General features: G+C 35.8%; 1 protein-coding gene across 2 annotated transcripts in view; it reads left to right on the forward strand.

The window, feature by feature from the left end:
* The window catches only part of RNF19A (ring finger protein 19A, RBR E3 ubiquitin protein ligase), a 56,791-nt gene that overhangs the window by 6,839 nt on the left and 26,979 nt on the right, over positions 1 to 22,973 (forward strand). The window contains exon 2 of one of the 2 annotated variants that reach the window (XM_069466174.1): positions 18,777 to 19,543. In XM_069466174.1, coding sequence (XP_069322275.1) covers positions 18,870 to 19,543 — 674 coding nt within the window. In that variant the 5' untranslated portion in view covers positions 18,777 to 18,869. Of the gene's footprint in view, positions 1 to 18,772; positions 19,544 to 22,973 lie in introns of those variants that run through there. The other variant, XM_069466175.1, reaches the window with a different exon arrangement.

Genomic DNA, 22,973 nt, shown 5'->3' on the forward strand with positions numbered 1-22,973 from the left:
CAGGGCTCAATCCTTACTTTTCTGTATTTACTTCCTTGGTGATTTCATCCGTGCTCATGATTTTACACATCATCCATACAACTCCCAAGTTTACATCTCTAGGCCAGACTTTTTTCCTGAACTCCAGGCTTGTCAAACAGGTGTTTGGATATATATCTCCACCTAGATATAAAAGGTATCTCAAATTTAAAGTCTGAAAATGAATTCCTGGTCTTGGCTCCTTCCTAAAACTTGTTCTTCTCATGGCCTTCTCCATTTCAGTTGATAGCAGGCAGTTTCAGCCTTCTGGTTAAATAGGCAAAAATCCTCCCTTGTAATCCATCAGGAAATCTTAACAGTTTTACCTTCAAACTATGCGTCAAAACATACCCTCATCACCATCACTGGTGAGTCATCATCTTTCCTAGATTACTGCCAGTCTTTAAACTATTTTCCATATTACCCTCCTTGACCCCCACTTATCTATTCTTAACACCAGAATGATCCTTTTAAACTATTCAGAGTCAAACTCTGTCATATCAGAAGCCCCAAAAGTTTCCCCCTCACTTAGAATAAAAGTGAAAGTCCTTACAGTGGCCTGTATCCTTATACAACTTGGCCTCATTACATTCTGACCTATCTCATGTATTCTTTGCCTTGCTCATTTCATTTTGGCCACATTCTGGCCACCTGGCTATTCCTCAAACATATCAGGCACATTCCTCCCTTAGGGCCTTTGTAATGACTGTTCTCTGTGCTGTGGATGCTCTCGCTCCTGATTTCCACATGGCTAACTCTTCCTTCACCTCCTTCAAATCTCTGCTTAAATGTTACCTTTTCAGTGAGACACTCATCACCCTGTTTAAAATTGTACACCACACATACACAGATCTCCTTTACTCTGCTTAACTTTTTTCCCACCTTCTAGCAAATAATCACATTAAAATATTTAGATAAAGTATTTAGAAAATTGTAAACTTCTATATAAAAGCATGCAGCAATTTTTAGTAGTGCTTATTTGTAATTACTGACCTAGAATGAGATGTGGAGATAAGATAGGAGTTGGGCCTTGAAAGAGGAGTAGGACTTTAGCGGAAAAATGGAAAAGAGTATGGCAGGCAAAGACAAAGACATAGGAAAAGTCAGGGAGGTGAAACTATGTATGTTTTGTTAAGATAGTTAACAAATAGGTCAGATGGCTAGAGTATGGGATTTTTATGTAGAGCAGTGAGAGCCTAAGATTAGACTGTGGAGGGCTTTGAAAGCCATGTAAAGCTTGAATTTTATTTTTTATCTGTGGGAAACCAATGGATATTTGTAAGTAGACTTTAACAAAGAGGCCAATGTCATAATTTAAACAGCAAGTGATTAATGAAGGCTTACTCTAGGAGGTAAGATAGTAAAAAGAGCACTCAGATTTTGGCTCTACCACATTAGCTGTGTGGATATATCTAAACTGAAGCTATGCAATAGAACTTTCTGCAGTGAAGGAAATGTTCTAGACCTGTGCTGTCCAATATGGTAGCCAATAGCCACATATGGCTGTAGAGCAGTTGAAATGTGACTAGAGCAACTGAGGAACTGAAATTTAAATTTAATTTTGATTAATTTAAGTTTAAATAGCCTCATGTGGCTAGTGGTTATATATTAGATCTAGTAGCTATAGATTTCAGTTTTCTCACTTACACAGTGTAGAAGTTAGATTAGAATATTTGTATCGCTAGAAAAATAGGTTCCACAGCCACATGAAGTTGGTGCAGCCTTCTGAGAAGAGCAAATAGGTACTTGGGCAGATGTATCTGTGCATGACCAGTATTTGTGAAATAGGTCCAGGGTTTGTTGCCTTTTCACTCTTTGTATCTCCATGACTTATTTAAAAGACCCACTCTGTCTCTTGATGGCTGCTTTTTCAAATTAGTCTTTGGATTGATGCCTCCCGGGAGTCAATAGTTAAATATCTCATTTAATAATATGTTTTAGAATTGTAGTTAAACCAATTTCATTACTTTTGAATTCTTGATGAGAAAACCATAGCAATGATAAATTTTATGATTATTTACCTGCTATGTAATTCCTACCTAGCTTCTTCTATTTTCTTTAGAAAGTATTCCCCTACTTGTTTTCTTTCCTTATAAAGTTAATAATATTTCCTTTGTATTTGAGTTTTTATCTCATTTTGGGGGTACATGTTTAGAGAGTGGCTAATATGAATGCTGTATATCCAAAGGAAAACAGACACGTTTTGTTTATTGTGCTGCTTGTTTCCCAAGAGATATTTTTCCTTCTGAGAATTACTTTATAATTTGAAGAAAATTTTAAAAGTAGGTTCTAGGACCTCTACCATACACCTGTTTTAGTTTGTATTCCACCTCGTGGTGTACATATATGTTATAAAATTACATACATACAATGATTGAGGTCACCAGAGGTCTTCCCTCCCTCTTGCCCATTGTGTTGTTTAGGATATAGGTTCCCAGCCTTTTTGGCACCAGGGACTGGTTTCATGGAAGATAATTTTTCCACGGACAAACTCACCATAATGCAAAATCTAATGCCACCACTGATCTGACAGGAGGCAGAGCCCAGGCAGTGATGCAAGCGATGGGGAGCTCTTGTAAATACAGTTGAAGCTTTGCTCACTAGTGCTCACTTCCTTCCTAACAGGCCATGGGCTGGTACCAGTCTGCAGTCTGGGGGTTGAGGACCACAGCTTTCAGAGAAAGAGGCAAATGAGCTTCCAAAATTGGAGAAACTTCCAGAAAAAGTGGTTAGGATAAAATTAGCCCAAACACTTAATATTTCTAATTGTCCAAATAGTAGAATTAGATTAATCATGAAACTTGGTAAAATTCACTTTGCCAAGATAATATTCATTCCACTAAATTTACTGAGACAGAAGAGTATACTAATGCTTGAGAGAATTTGGAGACATTGTAAAAAGAACAGAAATAAAAATTATTTGTTTATCCCAGAAAAATCTTAATTATCTAATTTTAACCCCGGAGTATTCTGTGTACTAAAACTGTCTATACATTTGTCTATTATTTTTATGGTCTTTCAGAACTAAGGGACCTTAGACATTATCTGGTCTTAATCACTTAGTTTTCAAATATGGAAATTGAAATTCAAAAAAAGTAGACAAACTTGGTTAAGCCTTCATATTAGGTTAGCTTTGCTAGGTTAGCATTTACCTTCTGTTCATCAGCAGTAATGTGTGTTTTAACCAATTGAAGAAGAAATTTTGACAGCTAAATATCTTTTTAAAAACCTATTTAAAAACTTACATGTCTCTGGCATTTGATCATACCTGGCATTTTGCACTTTGCTTTCCCTACCATTTCCCTATTGGTGTATTGCTTGTCTTTCTTATCAAAGAGGTCCTGGAATGAGCTAGCCAAAATGTTTTTAATCTTTTTATTGGGAAAATGGAACGAGTAATGCTTTTTCCTTTCTGCAGCAGCTTGCTTTTTGTAATGGATTGAGTAATGAGTATTATTTGTAATGATTCTTATTAAAAACCATAAAGCACCATTCTGTTTTACCTTCCAATTGAGAATGGGCTTAAATAGGTAAATGTGGCAGGTGCATGTTTGTGAGGCTGTTTAAGAAATAGCTCTTTGGGGAGGCTTGGTGGCATATGGTAATAGTTTATTCTGAACTTTTAGTTTTGTTTCTAGGAGATCATAGAAACTATTTTAGGATAGAACCTACGGTAGTATATTTGGGTCTTGGTAACCATTTATTTTCCAAAGAACTTGCTGGAAACTCGTATTTGCCTACACTAATTATCCCTGTGAATTATCTCTATCTCCCTTATTAATAAGTAGTTGAGTTGAAAATATTTATTCCATTTTTAAATTAGACCACTTGAGTTAGGTTTGCACTAGCTATATAAACATGAGAAAACTGAAAATGTTATTTATATTTACCTTTGAGAAATTCGTGTACTTTAATAATATATTCCAAACTCCCAAGTGGCTAAGCTGATTATATTAGAAAAGTCATTTAAGAACCAAACATTTGTTTTATTTCCAATCTAATGTGTAATAATCCTTCCGACAGTTTTATTCAGTAAATGCTTTAGATACATTTGTGCCGTCTTCTCAGATATTTATAGTACCTATAGCTAATATTCGTTAAGTGATTAATATGTATGCCACACTTTATGCTGAATTCTTTATATGTTATCTAATCTTTAATCTGTGGACTGTAGTACTGTGGCACTATCATTCCCATTTTATCATTGAAGAAAATGAGTCTCAGTAATTTAACCCAGTGTCACAAGGCTAGTTAATGTCTCAGAGGCTGAACTTGAACTCGAGATATACTGATTCCAAAGTCCATGCTTTACTTGCTCAATAAAATATATCCTATCATTACTCTATATTTGTATAGTATTTTAAAAACTTTTCTGTTCAAGCTACTCTAAATTATATTACCTCATCTTATCTCCCAACCTGTCTTGCCCACTTTATTTTTAATAATTGTGTCTGTAACAGTCCCAAAATCTCATGCTTGAAGTTCTGACTCGGGGGGATGGGCGGGACATGGGCAGTGTATGTGGCCTGAACTTTTGTACCCCCATGATGATAAGCTGAAATAAAAAAAAAAAAAAAATTTGTTTCTCACACAACCATGTAGAGGATTCAGGTATCCAGATTCCTTCTATTTTTCGACTCTTTTGTCCCCCAAGTTCTGCGTGGAGTCAACCACAGGAATCACTACATTTGACTAGCCATTGAGTGAAGAGTGAGAGCTTGATGGATGTTTGAAGGGATGATTTAGAGGCCAGTCCTTGAAAGGACATACATTATTATACTCAAATTGCATTGTTTGGCCAAGACTAATCACATAACCACACCTAGCTACAAGCAGAATGGAAAATTTAGTTCTCCTTTGTGCTCAGGAGGAAAATGAAACAGGCAAGCATATAACATCATCTCTACCACAATAGCGTGTTCTCTGTTTTACAGATGATACAGAGAGGTCATTATTGAACTAAAGCCATAAAACCACTTGGCAGAGATCATAGAACCCAGGTTTCCTTAGATATGTATATAATATACTCGTGTTTCTGAGGAGACATTGAAATAATTGAAAGGCATTTAGATTGTATTTCTAGCATCATTGCTGTCTTTCACATTGTATGTTAAATGTTATATACCTTTCTGTATCTGTTACATTTTAAATAGAGATTGACTTGCCTTGTAAGGAATAATCAACTTAAAAACGTTTTCCAGTGGTGATTGCCATTTTAAGTGAAGGTGACATAAATGGCATTATAATATATGTACATATTTATAATCAGTTGCCCTTTGAATATACAATATTGATTAACCTTTATTTGTTTGATTTTTGTTTTCAGTACGTGTGATGGATTACTCTAGGAAGGCCATCTATCTATGTAATATTTATTCTTGCACGATGAATCAGAAACATTTGTTTAGGGATGAAAGTTATTTTTTTAACCTTTCCCAAAATTTAACTATTGTGGAAAGAGTTGCAGCTTCAAATCTTAATGGAATAAAAGTATTTTTTAACTGAGCTCATAATTGATACACATATGAACGTTGCACTAATAGTATATGATAATTAGTGAAAGCAGAAAAGATTTACAGAAACTGATGTTAACTTTTACTGGCAAGTTAAATCTGACATTTCAGCAGTAACAGCCTTTTGTTATACTTTAGACTCCTTGGAGAATCTGTTGAAAACTATGGATGTATCTTACCACTAGAATATACATATATTCACAATTTAATATATAATTTGAGATTTCATGGATTTCTTTGAAACCAGTGTATGCATTAGTGGTTATTTTTAAGCATTTTTAATTTTTTTCTAAAAATGTATTGTACCTATTATATTTTTATTTTAACAGGCTGTATGTTAAAGAGATGTTTAATAAGTTAGAGTATTTTATAGACAGTCTGTCTCCTTAATATTATTTGAGCAGCAAGAATTATGCCTAGAGAATGCATTGCTGTCTGGTATCTGAATTTGGCAGCTATGTTAGGGGAATAGATTTATTAGAGGAAAACATGGCATTTGCAAATTTGAGGTTGGCAAGTTAAACAAGTCTTGTAAGTAAGCATATACATTATGAATGACATTACTTAAAAATAACTTTAGGCCGGGCGCGGTGGCTCATGCCTGTAATCCTAGCACTCTGGGAGGCCGAGGTGGGCGGATCGTTTGAGCTCAGAAGTTCGAGACCAGCCTGAGCAAGAGCGAGACCCCATCTCTACTAAAAATAGAAAGAAATTATATGGACAGCTAAAAATATATATAGAAAAAAAATTAGCCGGGCATGGTGGTGCATGCCTGTAGTCCCAGCTACTCGGGAGGCTGAGACAGGAGGATCGCTTGAGCTCAGGAGTTTGAGGTTGCTGTGAGCTAGGCTAACGCCACGGCACTCACTCTAGCCTGGGCAACAGAGTGAGACTCTGTCTCAAAAAAAAAAAAAAATAATAACTTTAAACATTTAAATGACCTTTTTGAGTAATGGCAAACTTCATTATAATGAACTTTAGTGCTTTATCTCTGATAAGAAAAAGCCATATATGAAAATTCACACAGTTTAATTCCTCAAACTTCTTAATGATGTGGTTCAGATTTACAAAAACTCTATTTACTTTGGGTCAAAATTAACTTGTGTAGAAATATATCATTTCTAGTATATTACTTCTAGTTGTAGTCTGATCAAAGGATGGCTTATGATAATTATTCTACTTTTTGGTAGTCAGCTGTTACCTTAAATGGTACATAGCCATATTTAAATTTGATGAGGTGTTGATTGCAACACTACACATAGGAGATGCTAAGGAATGACAGATACTTCCTTTCCTCAATATCTTAGAAATGTTTAACACTAGAGGCAGAGCAAAGCCAAAATAGTGAGTCAAATTTTGAGGATTTCTCCCACTGTTTAGCCACAAGTATTGGTTCCTGAAGTTATGCACAGTGAACTAAATAAGTATTCTCTATACTAGATCTTTTGGTTAGATAACTAGTGATTTCTTTTTGTGCAGCTTAAATTGTCTACCAGAGTGTTAGGGTGTTAAGAAAACCATTGCTACTGTGAAAAATAGAGGTGCTGTCAAAAGTATGTATTGTCTATTGGGAAGAAACCTTTAAAATGGATTTTATAAATATTTGTTTAGATTATGGGACTACCATATATGCCCAAATATAAATCAAGTTTTTTTCTTTAAAAATTTAGATCCTTGCAAAGTTGTTCATGTTACTGTTTGGGAAAGAGAAGCTCTGAAATATCTGTTGAGTTCTTAGTTTAGATGCACTAACGTGACAGTTCCACAGAACAGGGACCTTGTCCATTTTGTTCACTGTTGTATATCTAGCACTTGGAAGAGTATCTGGCATGTGATAGTCACGCATCTGTTAAAAGAATAAATGAATTAATACTTACAAACAGGTTACTTGGAGCAAAAAGGCAAAAAGTTTAACAAATGTAATTATTCCTAGAAGACCTTACAGTTGCAGGTGTTGGATAATTTAATAAAACCGTCTAAAGATTATTTTTAAAAAGCAGTCAAGTAAATGGTTATATGGTGGAGATCATAGATGCATACTTAAACTTATGCTAAGATTTCCTGTGACAGCATCCTATGCAAATTCAAAAATACTGGCCGGGCGAGGTGGCTCATGCCTGTAATCCTAGCACTCTGGGAGGCCGAGGTGGGCGGATCGTTTGAGCTCAGGAGTTCGAGACCAGCCTGAGCAAGAGCAAGACCCCATCTCTACTAAAAATAGAAAGAAATTATATGGACAGCTAAAAATATATATATAGAAAAAATTAGCCAGGCATGGTGGTGCATGCCTGTAGTCCCAGCTACTTGGGAGGCTGAGACAGGAGGATCGCTTGAGCTCAGGAGTTTGAGGTTGCTGTGAGCTAGGCTGACGCCATGGCACTCACTCTAGCCTAGGCAACAGAGTGAGACTCTGTCTCAAAAAAAAAAAAAAAAAAATTCAAAAATACTGTATCTCAGAGCCTAGATGAAGATATCCTTGGAAAACTGCCAGATGTTTACAAAAACAATTTGTTTATACATCTTTCCTTGTGTGGAAAAGCCCTTGTAGCACTGGGCTACTGGAACTCAAGCAGAAAGACAGTCTTATTGGCTTGAGGTGTCAGGATGGAATTTGGGACTATTAGAGTGGCTGGAAATTGAGTGGATAAATCCCAGAAAGGAGGGAGTTATAGTAGGATAGCCTGAAAATCTCAAATACCTAGTTGTCCCCTGAAATGTGCATGGGAGATTCTGAGGAGTCAATGGAAAGTAATAGCTGGAAGACAGAAAAAGATGAATAGAGATTTTAGCTGCTGCCCTCTGCAAGAGAGACAGAATTTGGTGTATGATTCCCACTAAGGTAAGAGGGACTTGGTAAACATTTGTAATTTCCACAGAAACACTCTAAAAGATCATAAAGCCAAGCCTTCACCAGTTCAGGCTGATTAGCCAGTGATTTAACTGCCAGGTATAATAAAAATCATCACTCTTCAGGAAAAGATAAGAGATTCCAGAGTCTCCACAACATGTCTTCTGCAGTATCCAGTTTATAATAAGCAATTACTAGACATTTGAAAATGTGGCTCAATGTCAAGACTTCCCCCCAAAATAGGTAGCAGACCCCAAAATTAGCAGAAGTTAGCAGACTTAATATTTTTAAGGACTATAATATTTTTAAGGACTTAAAAAGGAAAATATGATCATAATGATTGAACAGATGGATAATCTCAGCAGAGAAGTGGGAACTGTAAAAAGGAGCAATTAATATTCTAAAACTGAAAAGTACAATATCTAAAATGAAAATTTCACTAGATTTAACAGCAGATTGGAGATGACAGAGGAGAAAGTTGGTGAATTGAAGATAGATCAATAAAAATTTGCCAGTTTAAAGAATGAAATAAAAGATTATGAAAAATGAACAGAGCCTTGGTGGCCAATGAGACAAAATTAAACTGTCATACAAATAATTAGAATTTCAGAAGCAGAGGACAGAGAAATACAGTAGGGTAAAAAAAATTTAAGGAAATAATTCCCCCCAAATTCCTTTAATCAGTTTAAGTCAACTTCAAACCTAAGAAGTTCAGTGAACTCCAAGCAGGGTAAATAACAAGGAAAACCATATCTAGGCACATGATAATCAAACTACTGAACATAAAAGATAGGAAAAAGGCACTGCTGGGTGCAGTGCCTTACACCTGTAATCCCAGGACTCTGGGAGGCTGAGTTGGAAGGATCGCTTGAACTCAAGAGTTGGAGACCAGCCTGAGCAAGAACAAGACCCCGTTTCTAATAAAAATAGAATTGTGGCCTGCACCTGTAGTCCCAGCTATACAGGAGGCTGAGGCAGGAGGATTGCTTGAGCCTAGGAGTTCAAGGCTGCAGTGAACTATGATTGCACCACTGCACTCCAGCCTGAGCAAAGAAAAAAAAATGAAGGTGAAATAAGGATCTTTTTTTTTTTTTCCATATAAACGTTAAGAGAATTCATTGCTAGGAGACCTGCATACCAAGAAATGCTAAAGAGAGTTCTTGAGGCTGAAGGGAAATGACACCAAATGAAACTTGGATCCACAAGAAGGAATGAAGAGTATCAGAAAGTAAATATATGGACAAATAGGTTTCATCCTCCAAAAGGACTTTGTAATGGAAGAATTTAAAGTCCTGAAAGGATAAAGCTATCCTTTGGTAGATGTGACTAAATTAAAATTTTATACCTCTGTACTTCAAAACATCAAAAAATAAAAGGGCAAGTGTTTGGAGAAAGTAAACAGTTTTTAAAATTAAAGAGGAACATTACTATTCTAGCATAAAAGTGTGCCAAAAATATGAACAAATAAAACATATAAGTAGTAAGTAAAGAGGATAGTGCATGTGAACTAATGTTTAAATTGTTTAGTAATCAAAGAAATGGAAATTGAAGTACATAGCTATTAAAATAAAGGATACTGGTGAGAATTCAGGGAAATAAGCACTTTTCTGGCTGGTGGGAGTACAAATTGGAACAAAACAGTTTGGTAGCCCTTTTCAAGACAAGTCCATAGCACCTAGATATAGGAGATTCTTATACCAAGAGGTGGCTTATCACATCAGTGGGGAATCTTGAGAAAAGATCATTATTCAATTACTGGTGTTGAGATAACTACCTAGCCATTTAGAAAATACATTTTGATCTCTACTTATTCCTAACATTAAAATAAACTGAAGTGGTTCAAAGATTTAAACAAAAATAAATAAATAAACAAACAAACTATAGAATTATCAGAAAAAAACATGAGGGAATTTAAAATATATAATCTTGGAGTGGGCAAGTATTTTCTAAGCCAGGTGTAGAAACCAAAGTCACAAAGAGAAGATATGTGAATTTGAGCACATAAACACATTTTGAAATTTTTTGCATTGGAAAACTGCCATATAATCAAATACAATTTTTTAAAAGATGTATTTGACACTGATAGCAAGGTTCCTTTATATAGAACTAGGTCTTACACATCAATATGAAAAAGTCCTGCAGCAGGATAGGAACATGGGGTTAGCTCACAGAAAGTAAAATGTAAATGAATTGTAATGAAAAAATACTATTAATAAAAATGTCTTTCCCATCAAAGCAAATGTTCCTCTTGGTTTCCTAATCTTAGATACAAATATGTAGCCATTAAATTTTTTCTTTTTTTTTTTTTTTAATTTTAATTTTTTAATTTTTTTGTTTTTTTTGAGACAGTCTCTCTTTGTCACCCTGGCTAGAGTGCGGTGGTGTCATCTCAGCTCACTGCAACCTCAAACTCCTGGGCTCAGGCTCAGACTCAGGCTCAGGCTCAGCCTCCTAGAGTGCTAGGATTATAGGTGTGAGCCACCACGCCCTAAAATTTTTTCTTTATTCCTCATCTTCCATCCTGTCAACGTAAGCATGTGCTGAAGAAGTTAATAGCCTATTACACTTTTGTAATGTAGAACACATCATTTAAAATAGAGAATCTTTTTTCTTTGCCTTCTTTCATGACTCTTTCACTTGAGTATAGGGTAGCTTTCAGGCTTCAGTAGTGACCAAATTAGTGATTAGTAGAAACTGCTGGGAATTCTCTGCACCTATTCCTTCTTCACTTAAAAAAAAAAAAAAAAAAAGGCTTAGTCCTCTTTCTGTTCTGTTCAACAGTGCTAGTAAATATTGTTGCATGCTACTTTTATTACATGCATATTTTAGAGGTGCTATACATCTGGATGTCAAACATCTAAAAAAGAAGTGAAAATTAGAAATTGTAGGTACTCTTTGCTCTTATATTTAGCATTTAGACCATCAGCACAAAATTATTGGATTTTCTACATATCTTAACCTCTTTGAGAAGTGACAGAAGAAACTTAATTTTAGCTGAATAACAGAAGCAAAAACAGATATTTGATCATATGATGGGATTTCCTCTCAGAAAGTAAATTTTTTTTTTTTGTCTGCAAACTTTTTGCCCGGCCTTCTCCCTTTCCAGAGTACCCTCTAATGAGTCATAAGTCATTTAGGCACATAGGTGGCTGTTAGATGCTACTAAAGTGTTTATGGTTATGAGATGTTTACTGGTGCAGTATTTCAAATGTATAATTCTTGATGTTGTAGAATATCAAGATACTTAACATATTTTATGAATCCTGTAACATTTGTGGGGTAAAATGTTCTTTTCACAGTTTAAAAATCTGGATGTAATAAGTCTGTGTGGCTTAATGAGGATCACAGAGCAGTAGCAACCCCAAAGCATCATTTATTTGGCCAGTATTTATTAGGCATCTGCTATAAACTTCACATTATGTAAGGCACTAGGAAAATATAAGTTTATCTTACCTTTCATTTCAGCTCACATTTAGCAATGTGTCAGGCTTTGTTAGGCACTTGTAACATATGTCAGTTTCACATTATTCTCGTAACATCTATTTGAAGTGAGTGGTATCATCCATATTTTGTAGTGGAGATTGCAGACTCGGGAATGTACTTTAGGAAATTATAACTAAAAGTAGCTGAGCCAGGTCTGACTCCCAAATTCTCTCTTTATATGTCCAATACTGCATGTTTTTTGTTTGCTCTTCCAGATCCACTCTTCATTCACCCTTCTCTAACCTGCTTTGTGCCCCAGAAAGTTGACCTCAAGACTGCCTTAGAGGCAGCTGGCTTCTGGTTGAATTTAGCCAATGTGAGGAACTGGTAGCATACTGGAGCACCAGAGGAGAAAGAAGCTGGATATTTATTCCTCCAGGTTCTATTGGGCAGTCCCTTTTCAGTAATTACTCCCTCACTGCCCCTTCATTCCCAGGGGTAACAGGAGTTTCCTAAGTACATACCTGTTTGGTTCCTTTAACCGTGCCCATTCCTGCTTAAGTGTACCCATCAGTTATCTCTTTGAGAATGCTTGGTTTTTTGCCAGGACCCTAAGTGATAACATACAGCTTTTCTTAAAACATGGGCTACTGTAGTCATGTACCATGTCAGTTCATGATGGACTGCACATAATGGTCGTCCCATATGCTTATAATGGAGCTGAAAAATTCCTTTTCTATGTATGTTTAAATATGTTTAGATATATTGATACTTACCATTGTGTTACTGTTGCTTACATTATTCAGTATAGTAACATAGTGTACAGGTTTGTAGCCTAGAAGCACCAGGCTATACCATATAGCCTAGGTGTGTGTAGTAGGCTGTACCATCTAGGTTTGTGTAAGTACATTCTGTGATGTTTGCACACTGATAAAATCACCTAATGACTCATTTCTCAGAATGTATCTCCGTCGTTAAGTGTTGCATGACTACATTCGTATAGATTGAGCTTTTTTATTGTTCTTATCTATCCTGTGTTTATAAGTTGAGTATTTGAAATCTGAGACACATTTTCATTTAAAGCAATATTGTAATTGTTGGTTAGATGCTTCAACTGTAATGTTCAACTTTTGTAATTTTTGCAAAGTGTAAAAAATAGCATGGTGCCAAATTAAATGTATTTTATAATGAGTCAGTGCAAGGTTACCAGCATTTTTACTAGATCTTTGGTCCACGAAGTTTTGACACCTTTGTTTAGGGCCACCACTCTTATTTCTTAATTCCCCACACATAAAAAAGTAGGAATCAAGAAATCTTGACTTTAAAGAGGTATAAACACTATGGACTGCAGAAAATTAGGTAAGTAGGTTCAGGTCTTTGTCCTTTTCAATACCAATTTTAGGTGTTCCTCTTCAATTGAAGTACATAAAAAGGTCAGGAGTGGGGCTTCTTTGCCAGTGATAAAACTAATTCTCCAGCCAGATTCTTTTTGGAGAAGCGATTGGCAAGGGCTCTTGGGTTACTTGCTGGAATTGTGCTAGACTGGGAAAGAGGGAAAAGGAGGGACGTTTCTCATGGCTTAATTAATAGGTTAACTGGAGTTTCTTATGACATTGCTGTTAGAGAAGTGTCTCTTTTATGATTTTAGATTGCTAGTTGAAAATACATAATTTACAGTCTACTTGTATTTTAATATTCTCTTCTATTTTAGTAACCAGACTTTTCTAGCATCTTTGATTTTGAATCCATACTTTTATTTTAGGGGGAAGGGATTCCACTAAGTCAATAACCATAACATCATGGAGGCTATATTAGTCAAGGTTCTCCAGAGAAACAAACCAATAAGAGATATAGATATAGAAAGAGATTTATTATGAAGGTTTGACTCATGCAATTGTGGAGGCAGAGTAGTCCCACCATCTGCCGTATGCAAGCTAGAGGCCCAAGAAAGTTGGTGCAGTTTCAGTCCAAACCTAAAGTCCTGAGAACGAGGGGAGCCAGTGGTGTAAGTCCCAGTCTGAGTTCAAAGGCCTGAGAATCAGGAGCACCGGGGCAGGAGTAGATGGATATCCCAGCTTAAGCAGAGAGCAAGTTCACCCTTCCTCTGTCTTTTTATTCTATGCAGGCCCTCAGTGAATTAGTGCCCACCTGCATTGGTGAGGGTGATCTTCTTTACTCAGTCTACCTGTTTAGGTGCTGATGGTCTCCTCTAGAAACACCCACACAGACACACCCAGAAATATTTTACTAGCTAATCTGGGTATCCCTTCGTCCAGTCGACACATAAAACTAACCATCACAGAGGCCAACCTAAATTGTCTTTTCTCTTCACTACTTTTCTTTATGCATTCTTATCAATGACTTACAGCTTGACAAATCCTTGTGATAGTAAGTTTATATAAAGAGCTTCTAAGGCTGGGGATTATTAGGAGTTGCGGATATTTTATATGATGTCATCAAGTGCATTTACTGCCTCTCATCATCTGTTCCTGTTCCGAAACTGTTGTTATACCATGTAAACGTTTAGGTTTGTATGTACAATTTATTCTATATTTAATCCATTAGATCTCATTATTTGTACTTGTTGACCTAGTCTGAACTATCATACTCATGGGATTTTTTTAAAAAATGTAATATGTATATGCCTAGGAGGTATGGCAATGAAATAAGACTGATATTTTCTGAGTCTTTGTTTTTCCATCTGCAAAATGAGAATAAGGAAAAAATGTATTGATGAAAATTTGTAAATTGGACATCATTGAGGAGGGGAAGGAGGGATGGATATGTACACACCTCTGGGGTCGTGGTATGAAATATTGACTATAAATCCAGTGTTACATTGGCCTCTTAATCTTGTTCGGATGGCTTGCAAGATGGCTTCCTTTCTTGTAAGGTGAATTTGGTGTTAACCTATAGTTTGTCATAATGTCTCAAACACTCCCCCTAAATTTAGTAAAAATTGACTGGGCTATTTTTAAGAGATGTAGTAACAGAGACACAAATTTTAATTTTGTCTATATAGGTTTGTAATTATTAGTCTTAGGATAATATGTTTCTTCTCTAGATCATCACATTGAGGATAAGGGACCATGCCTCTTTTGTTAATGGTAATGACAAAGTCCTTGTGACTGAGATACTCCTAACCCCCGTTAGTCACCTGCTTATAGACACTTCCTAGGATTATTTCTACAGAGGATAGTCATTCAATTATGTGGATTTTTTATTTTTTTAAAAGACAGGGTCTCACTATGTTGCCCAGCTATATAGTGGTATGATCACAGCTCACTACAGCCTCAAATTTCTGGGCTCAAGAGATTTTCCTGCCTTAGCCTCTTGAGTAGCTGGGACTATGCCAGAAATTTTGATTGGGTAGCTCCAGGATAGTATACAGTATTTTGTTTGTGGGATTCAATTATTTATTTATTTTTAACTATAATAGATATTCATGATACAGGTTTTTTTTTTTTTTTTTTTGAGACAGAGTCTCGCTCTGTTGCCCGGGTTAGAGTGCCGTGGCATCAGCCTCGCTCACAGCAACCTCAAACTCCTGGGCTCAAGCGATCCTTCTGCCTCAGCCTCCCAAGTAGCTAGGACTACAGGCATGCGCCACCATGCCCGGCTAATTTTTTTCTATTTTTAGTTGTTTGGCAGATTTCTTTCTATTTTTAGTAGAGACGAGGTCTCACTCTTGCCCAGGCTGTTCTCAAACTCCTGAGCTCAAGCGATCCTCTCGCCTCGGCCTCCCAAAGTGCTAGGATTACAGGAGTGAGCCACCGCTCCCGGCCCATGATACAGTTTTAAGCTATGCAGAAGGCAGAAAGTGAATACTAAAGATTGTACTCCTCAAGATAACCATTGTTAATGGTTTCTTAACATGTTTTCCCAGAAATTATGTATGCATTATATAAGCCTGTATGGTTGTGTTTCTTTCCCTATAAATGGGCTTATACCATATGTACTGTTAATATTTTGTAATGATCATTGTTCATTCAGCATTCTATTTGAGGATCTTTCTGTATCATTAAACCTAGAGATTGGTTCATTTGAGTGCCCTGTTGGAGACTTGAATTATTTCCAGGCTTTGTGTTGGGGTTTGTGTTGTTTTTGTTTTGTTTTCTTGCTTCTATCAAGTAGGCTGCAGTGGATTTCCTTGCACAGTACATCTTGTACACATGTATCCTTATATCTTCTGCAGAAGGAACTTTTACATGTAGGATTGCTGGTCAAAGAATATTTCCATTTTAAAGTTTAATAGATAATGCCAAATTGGTTCCCCAAAATTATGTTGATTTGCATTCCTCCCAACAATAAGTGTGATGCTTCTTTCACTACACACTCACCAACCCTTTACAACCTTTGTCAATCTAATATGCACAAAGATGGTATCTAATGTTTGAATATTTGTACTATTTTTTTACCATATAGTAAAATTTTTCATATTCAAATTTGTTTCTCTTTGAGGCCTATTTATTTGCAATGTTTTGCAAAGGATTCCTAGGTAGGATGACTACATATTCCAGTTTGCCCCTGTTGTCTCAGTTTAAGTATTAGTACTACCTTCAGTCACTCTTATATAGTTCTTGTCTGGGTAATAAATTATATAGTTACTGAATTTCTAAAAGTGTGTATTTGGAAAAATTCCCCAGGCGATACTGATTAAGAACCACTGGTTTAATATTTTAAATGATAAATTCTTAGGACAAGATCCAAGATGGATTCCCTATATAATTCTTTTCTGTGATGCATATATTGAGCCTTGGAGTACAGAAAGCATTTTGAGATGCAAGAAAAAGTAAAAATACATAAAGAAGAAAATATTCACATAAACCTACTGTCACACTCTATATTTTCCTCAGACTTAAAGAAAAATGCTGCAAATAATGGGAAAATATACACTGACAGGCATGAATAAAGTTTGCCTGAGTGAAATGTTTTTCCAGAAAACAGTTGTTAATTGTGTCAGTCATCCAAAAATGCACATTAATCATTAGTTTGTGGATCAGTGATTTATTACAAAGTGAACATACCTTTGTAACTACTGCACATACTACACATATTAAGAAAGTTTTCTTTGTGCCTCTCCACAAAAGGTAGCCACAATCCTGACTTCTAACATTGTAGATTAGTTCTGCCTGTTTTGAACTTTATATAAATTGAACTGTAGCACATACTCTTCTGTGTGATAGATATTCTTTCTTGTTTTGTATTTAGCAGTATTTTTTCATTTTCATTGCTTTATAGTATACCAGATTGTGAATATACCACAAGGTATTTATCCCTTCTGTTGATGAAAATGTATGTTTCCAGTATTTTGACTGTTATAACTAATGCTGCTGTGAACATTTTTATGTATGTCTTTTGATATATGTACATTCATTTCTCTTGTACACTTATTTGTAGGAGTAAAATTGATAGATAATAGGGTATTTGTATGGTCCAATTTGGTAGATATTGTTAAACAGTTTTCTAAAGTAGTGCTATTTTATCCTCCAACCAGTATTATGAGAGTTTCTACTCCTCAACATCCTTACTAATACTTGGAAGTGTCAGTCTTAATTTTAGGCATCCTCCTGGATGTGTAGTGGTCTCAATGTGGCTTTAATATGTTTTTCTCTTATAACTGATGATGTTGAAAACTTTTTCATATCCTTTGTGAAATGCCTGTTAAGTCCCCTGCCTGTGTTTTTATTGGATTGTCTACTTATTGATTTGTAAGTGTTCTTTACATATTCTGGATAGTGTTCCTTTATTAGTTATATATGGCAAATGTCTTCTCCCATGCCCTTAATACTGTCTCTTGACTTTATCATAGTCCAGTTTATCAGTCCTTTTAGTGCTTTTCTATGTTCTGTTTAAGAAATCTTTTCATTGAAATATTCTTTTGTGTTGTCTCCTAGAAGAAGCTTTATGGTTTTACTTTTTGTATTTAGATCTATGAACCATCTGGGATTGATTGATTTTTTTTTTTTTTTTTGAGACAGGGTTTCACTTTGTTGCCCCAAACTAGAGTGCAGTGGCATCATTATAGCTCACTGCAACTTTAAACTCCTGGACTCAAGCAATCCCTTTGCCTCAGCCTCCCAGGTAGCTGGGACTATAGGCATGTACCACCATGCCTGGCTGATTTCTTTATTTCTTGTGTAGTGATGGTATCTTCATCTTGAACTCCTGGCCTCAAGTGATCCTTCTGCATTAGCCTCCCAAAGTGCTAGGATTATAGGCATGAGCCACTGCACCCAGCCTGGAGTCAGTTTTTATGCATGGATGAGCCATAGGTTAAGTTCCTTTTCTTTTTTCAGATGGATAACCAGTAGACATAGTACTTTTTTTTTTTTTTAAGGCCATTCTTAGCACTCAGCAATGTTACCTTTGTCATAAATCAAGTATCTCATATATATGGGACTTCCTTGTGAACTATGTTCTGTTCCATTGGTCTTTGTATCAATCCTTGTAACATACCACACTGTCTTAATTACTGCAACTTTATAATAAGTCATTATATCTGGCAGTCTAAGAACCCTCCTCTGACTTTCTTCTGCAAGATTGTGTAAGCTAGTCTTAGCCCTTTGTATTTACATGTATATTTTATTGTCAGTTAAAAACAAAGACATCAATGCTGTGTGTGAAAACTAAAAAAAATTAAAATAAAAAACAGGAACAAAAAACTCCTAAAGGCAGTGAGGAATCATTGAAGTCAGAGCAATAATGATCAGAAGTTGTATCTAAGATTTTAAAAATGTTTAGGTCAGCTCAAATCTAGACAATCTTATAAAGATTAAAGAATGTCCTCATTGCTATTTCAACATTAGTTTTATATTCTCTTATAGCATGTAAAATTGGCCTTATTTTTAAGAAAATATTAATGGTTAAAAGAACATAATTGTTTGAAATTTCATAATGAGTTTGTGAGTTTATAAAAATATGCAAACTAAGAATACAACTAAATTAATTTGTTTTTTTTTTTTAATTTTCAGAACATCTATGATAACAGTCTTCTGTAAGTCAAACTTTTCAAGAATCCTCTGAAAGAACCATGTAGGATTTCCTTACATCATGACTTAATCTGAATGCAAGAACAAGAAATAAGTTTTATCTCTAAATATAATGAAGGGCTGTGTGTAAACACTGACCCTGACCTAATTTTCATGAGCATTTTAGACATGAGTTTACATCGGCAAATGGGTTCAGATCGAGATCTTCAGTCTTCTGCTTCATCTGTGAGCCTGCCTTCAGTCAAAAAGGCACCCAAAAAAAGAAGAATTTCAATAGGCTCTCTGTTTCGGAGGAAAAAGGATAACAAACGTAAATCAAGAGAGCTAAATGGTGGGGTGGATGGAATTGCAAGTATTGAAAGTATACATTCTGAAATGTGTACTGATAAGAACTCTATTTTCTCTACAAATACCTCTTCTGATAATGGATTAACTTCTATCAGCAAGCAAATTGGAGATTTCATAGAGTGCCCTTTGTGCCTTTTGCGGCATTCTAAAGACAGATTTCCTGATATAATGACTTGTCATCACAGATCTTGTGTGGATTGCTTACGACAATATCTAAGGATAGAAATCTCTGAAAGTAGAGTTAATATCAGTTGCCCAGAATGTACTGAACGATTTAATCCTCATGATATTCGCTTGATATTAAGTGATGATGTCTTGATGGAAAAATACGAAGAATTTATGCTTAGACGGTGGCTTGTTGCAGATCCTGATTGTAGGTGGTGCCCAGCTCCAGACTGTGGGTAAGAAAATATTGTTTGATTTTCTTGAGGCAATTTTTTTCCTCTGGGGATAAAATAAGAATTTGCTGTTAGTCAAAAGAAAAATTTTAACATACCAGAGAATTTATTCAATAGACAAACATGTTGAGTGCATATCATGTGTCAGGCATTATATTGTCTCTGTATTACATAATCACGTAAGACCATTTTTGGAAGAAAAGGATAAGGTGGTAGAATACAGGATCTAGTTATCATACAAAATTGGCTTTCCCCACCCATATGGAGAATTTTTATTTTGGAATAAAAGGTGAAATGATCTGGGTTGTTTGTGGTGAGGAAGTTATTTGTGGTCATAAACTTAAATGACCCTTTTAAAAGGTACCTTGTGTGTAGTGTGCTCATGTTGATATACATAAACATTTGCTAGTTTCAAGATCTAGGGATGATGTAATACATCATTCGCCTCAAATTTTTGAATTATAAATACCATTTTCTCAACATTTAAAATAAAATAATTTTGTTTACATATTTGATTATTGTTAATGGCCCTATTTGTAGAGCATTTATTATGTACAGTTGTCAGAACTAGGGAAAAAAGTCATAAACTCTTTAAGAATAGGAAAAGCCGCAAACAATATGATTTAGTAAACCAGAGATTATAAATAAGAGTTTGGGAAAACCCAGAATTTCCAAGATTATCTGGGTATAATCTCAGAAGCAAGGCTGAGATGTGAGTTTAATCTATGAAATTACAATTTCAGGCCTCAGATTACCTGAATTGAATCCACTATTAAAAGCTTGTTGGGTAGTGAATTATCAGATTACATCTAACCTGTATTCCATAATTTAGATGAAGAAAAGTAATGTTTCCAGCCTGTGAAAATCCCAGTTTTCTCAGTTATCACTAGCACTTAACCATCCATCAAATATTTCTGCATAATATATAGCATTAAAAAATTACCTAATTAGTATTTTATTAATTCCTTAGTTGTCTTTTGGACTCAGAGATACTATTCAGTATCAGATTTGAATTATACTGCAGGGAACTTGTACTATAACATAAATAAACAACAAAATGATGTGTTAAAGTTACTGTCTAAACTGAGCCAAGGTTAGCTGTGCTTCCAGGTGTAATGGGAGAAGCAAACTCTGGGACTCAGATCCATGAAAGGCTAAATTCTCAAGAAAAATATGGGAAGAAAATAAGGTTAATAAATAGTACCTTTAAATCACTTGAGCAGGAAACAGTATTCTGCCAGAAAAACAGCCTAGATCTGATTGTATCACTCTTGATCCCATGGACCCCTGCATAGCATTTTCACTGGTGTAAATCATACTTTTGAAAGTAGAGTAGATTTCAAGTTGAATAGCAAATTTAAGGTTTAAAATTTTGTAAGTAATGATAGCAAATACTCCCACAGGAAGAATTCAAATACTGAACATACTATGTTATGTTTTATCTGGAGAAGAAGTGTGGTTTTCTAACTATCTTCCATGAACCCCAGAGTGCAAGAGGTGCTTTATGAATTCCTCTAAATGTTTAATAGCTTTAAAAAAAAATCTGAAATGATGGAATAAAGAGAAAGGAGGATTAAGTGTCAGAACCTACAGCCAAGAGAGATTGAGACAATAAATCCAGGGGCATAAACTTTCAGGTTGCTAAAGAGCTGTATATTGTCTTGTGCTGGGTTAATTAATCACATCAGCATAATGGATAGTCACCACTATCAACCTAGTAGAAGACCATAGGTATGGCTGAAACAGATTATAGTTTGTATAAGAACTTGATTTTAGAGGCCGGACGGGGTGGCTCATGCCTGTAATCCTAGCACTCTGGGAGGCCGAGGTGGGAGGATCACTTGAGGTCAGGAGTTTGAGATCAGCCTGAGCAAGAGTGAGACCCCGTCTCTACTAAAAAAATAGAAAGAAATTAATCGGACAACTAAAAATGTATAGAAAAAATTAGCCGGGCATGGTGGTGCATGCCTGTAGTCCCAGCTACTCAAGAGGCTAAGGCAGTAGGATTGCTTGAGCCCAGGAGTTTAAGGTTGCTGTGAGCTAGGCTGATGCCACAGTACTCTAGCCTGGGCAACAGAGTGTGAAACTCTGTTTCAAAAAAAAGAAGGAGAACTTGATTTTAGGGGAAGTATGTCAAACCAACTGGAAAAGGATTGATTATTCAACATGAATTGTGAAAATTAATTATTTGAGGGTGAAAATTAGATTGCCACCACACATAATAAATTAAAATCAAAACGGATTACAGAGGTAAGTTGTCTAAATAAAAGGGGAAAAGTTAGACTAAAAGAATGTAGAAGTGAATGATGAGCTCTGTGGTCCCCAGCCCCCAGGCCACAGAGCTCCGTTACAAAATTGTCTTCCATGAAACCAGTCGGTTGGGGACCATTGGCATTAGCTCACTTGCTGCCACTTTATCTATTAAAATTGTGGGCAACATAGCAAGACCCCCCCCATCTCTATAAAAATTTTTTTAAAAAATTAGCTAGGTATGGTAACATGAACCTGTCGACCTAGCTACTCAGGAGACTGAGGTAGGAGGATCACTTGAGCCCAGGAGTTTGAGGCTGCAGTGAGCTATGATCATGATACTGCACTCCAGCCTGGGTTACAGAGGAAGACCCTGTCTCAAAAAAAAAAAAAAAAAAACCACACACATAATATTTATTCTACAACTGAGAATTCAATTCAATTCTTAGTTAAATTGTAGAGAAGCTCTTACTTGTGTACCAGCAGGAGAAATGTTTAGGAATGTTCATAATAACAAATAAGAAAACACAAATGTTCGTTAACAATAGAATAGATAAATACATTTAGTTTATTAGTTACCTCTTGAGAGCTAGAGGAGACTATGTGAACTTCAAGCAAGAGGCAACCAAGGAACTTCTAAAGCCACTAATAAATGAGGTAACCGTAGGTTCTGATTTCAGTTCATGCTTATTGTACCGGTGTGATTTTCAATAGCATTACCTTTCTCATGTTCCAGTTTAGGTTGTGAATTAATATGATCAGCCTACTGATAATATTCTTATGTGGTAGATAAAGGAGTATTCGTTTTATTATTCTTTATAAGCACTTATATGTGATAGTTCTTAGTAAAATTAAAATTTTTTTCAGAAACTCACACTTTGGGATATTTTGGCATATTTTTTTCTCATTGAGATTTCATTATTAAAAACTAAAATGGGCCAGGCGCGGTGGCTCATGCCTGTAATCCTAGCACTCTGGGAGGCCGAGGTGGGAGGATTGTTTGAGTTCAGGAGTTCCAGACCAGCTGGAGCAAGAGCGAGACCTCGTCTCTACTAAAAATAGAAAGACACTATGTGGACAGCTAAAAATATATGTAGAAAAAATTAGCCGGGAATGGTGGCGCATGTCTGTAGTCCCAGCTACTTGGGAGGCTGAGGCAGGAGGATCGCTTGAGCCCAGGAGG

Source organism: Eulemur rufifrons, chromosome 3, assembly GCF_041146395.1.
Source record: "Eulemur rufifrons isolate Redbay chromosome 3, OSU_ERuf_1, whole genome shotgun sequence".
NCBI lineage: Eukaryota > Metazoa > Chordata > Mammalia > Primates > Lemuridae > Eulemur > Eulemur rufifrons.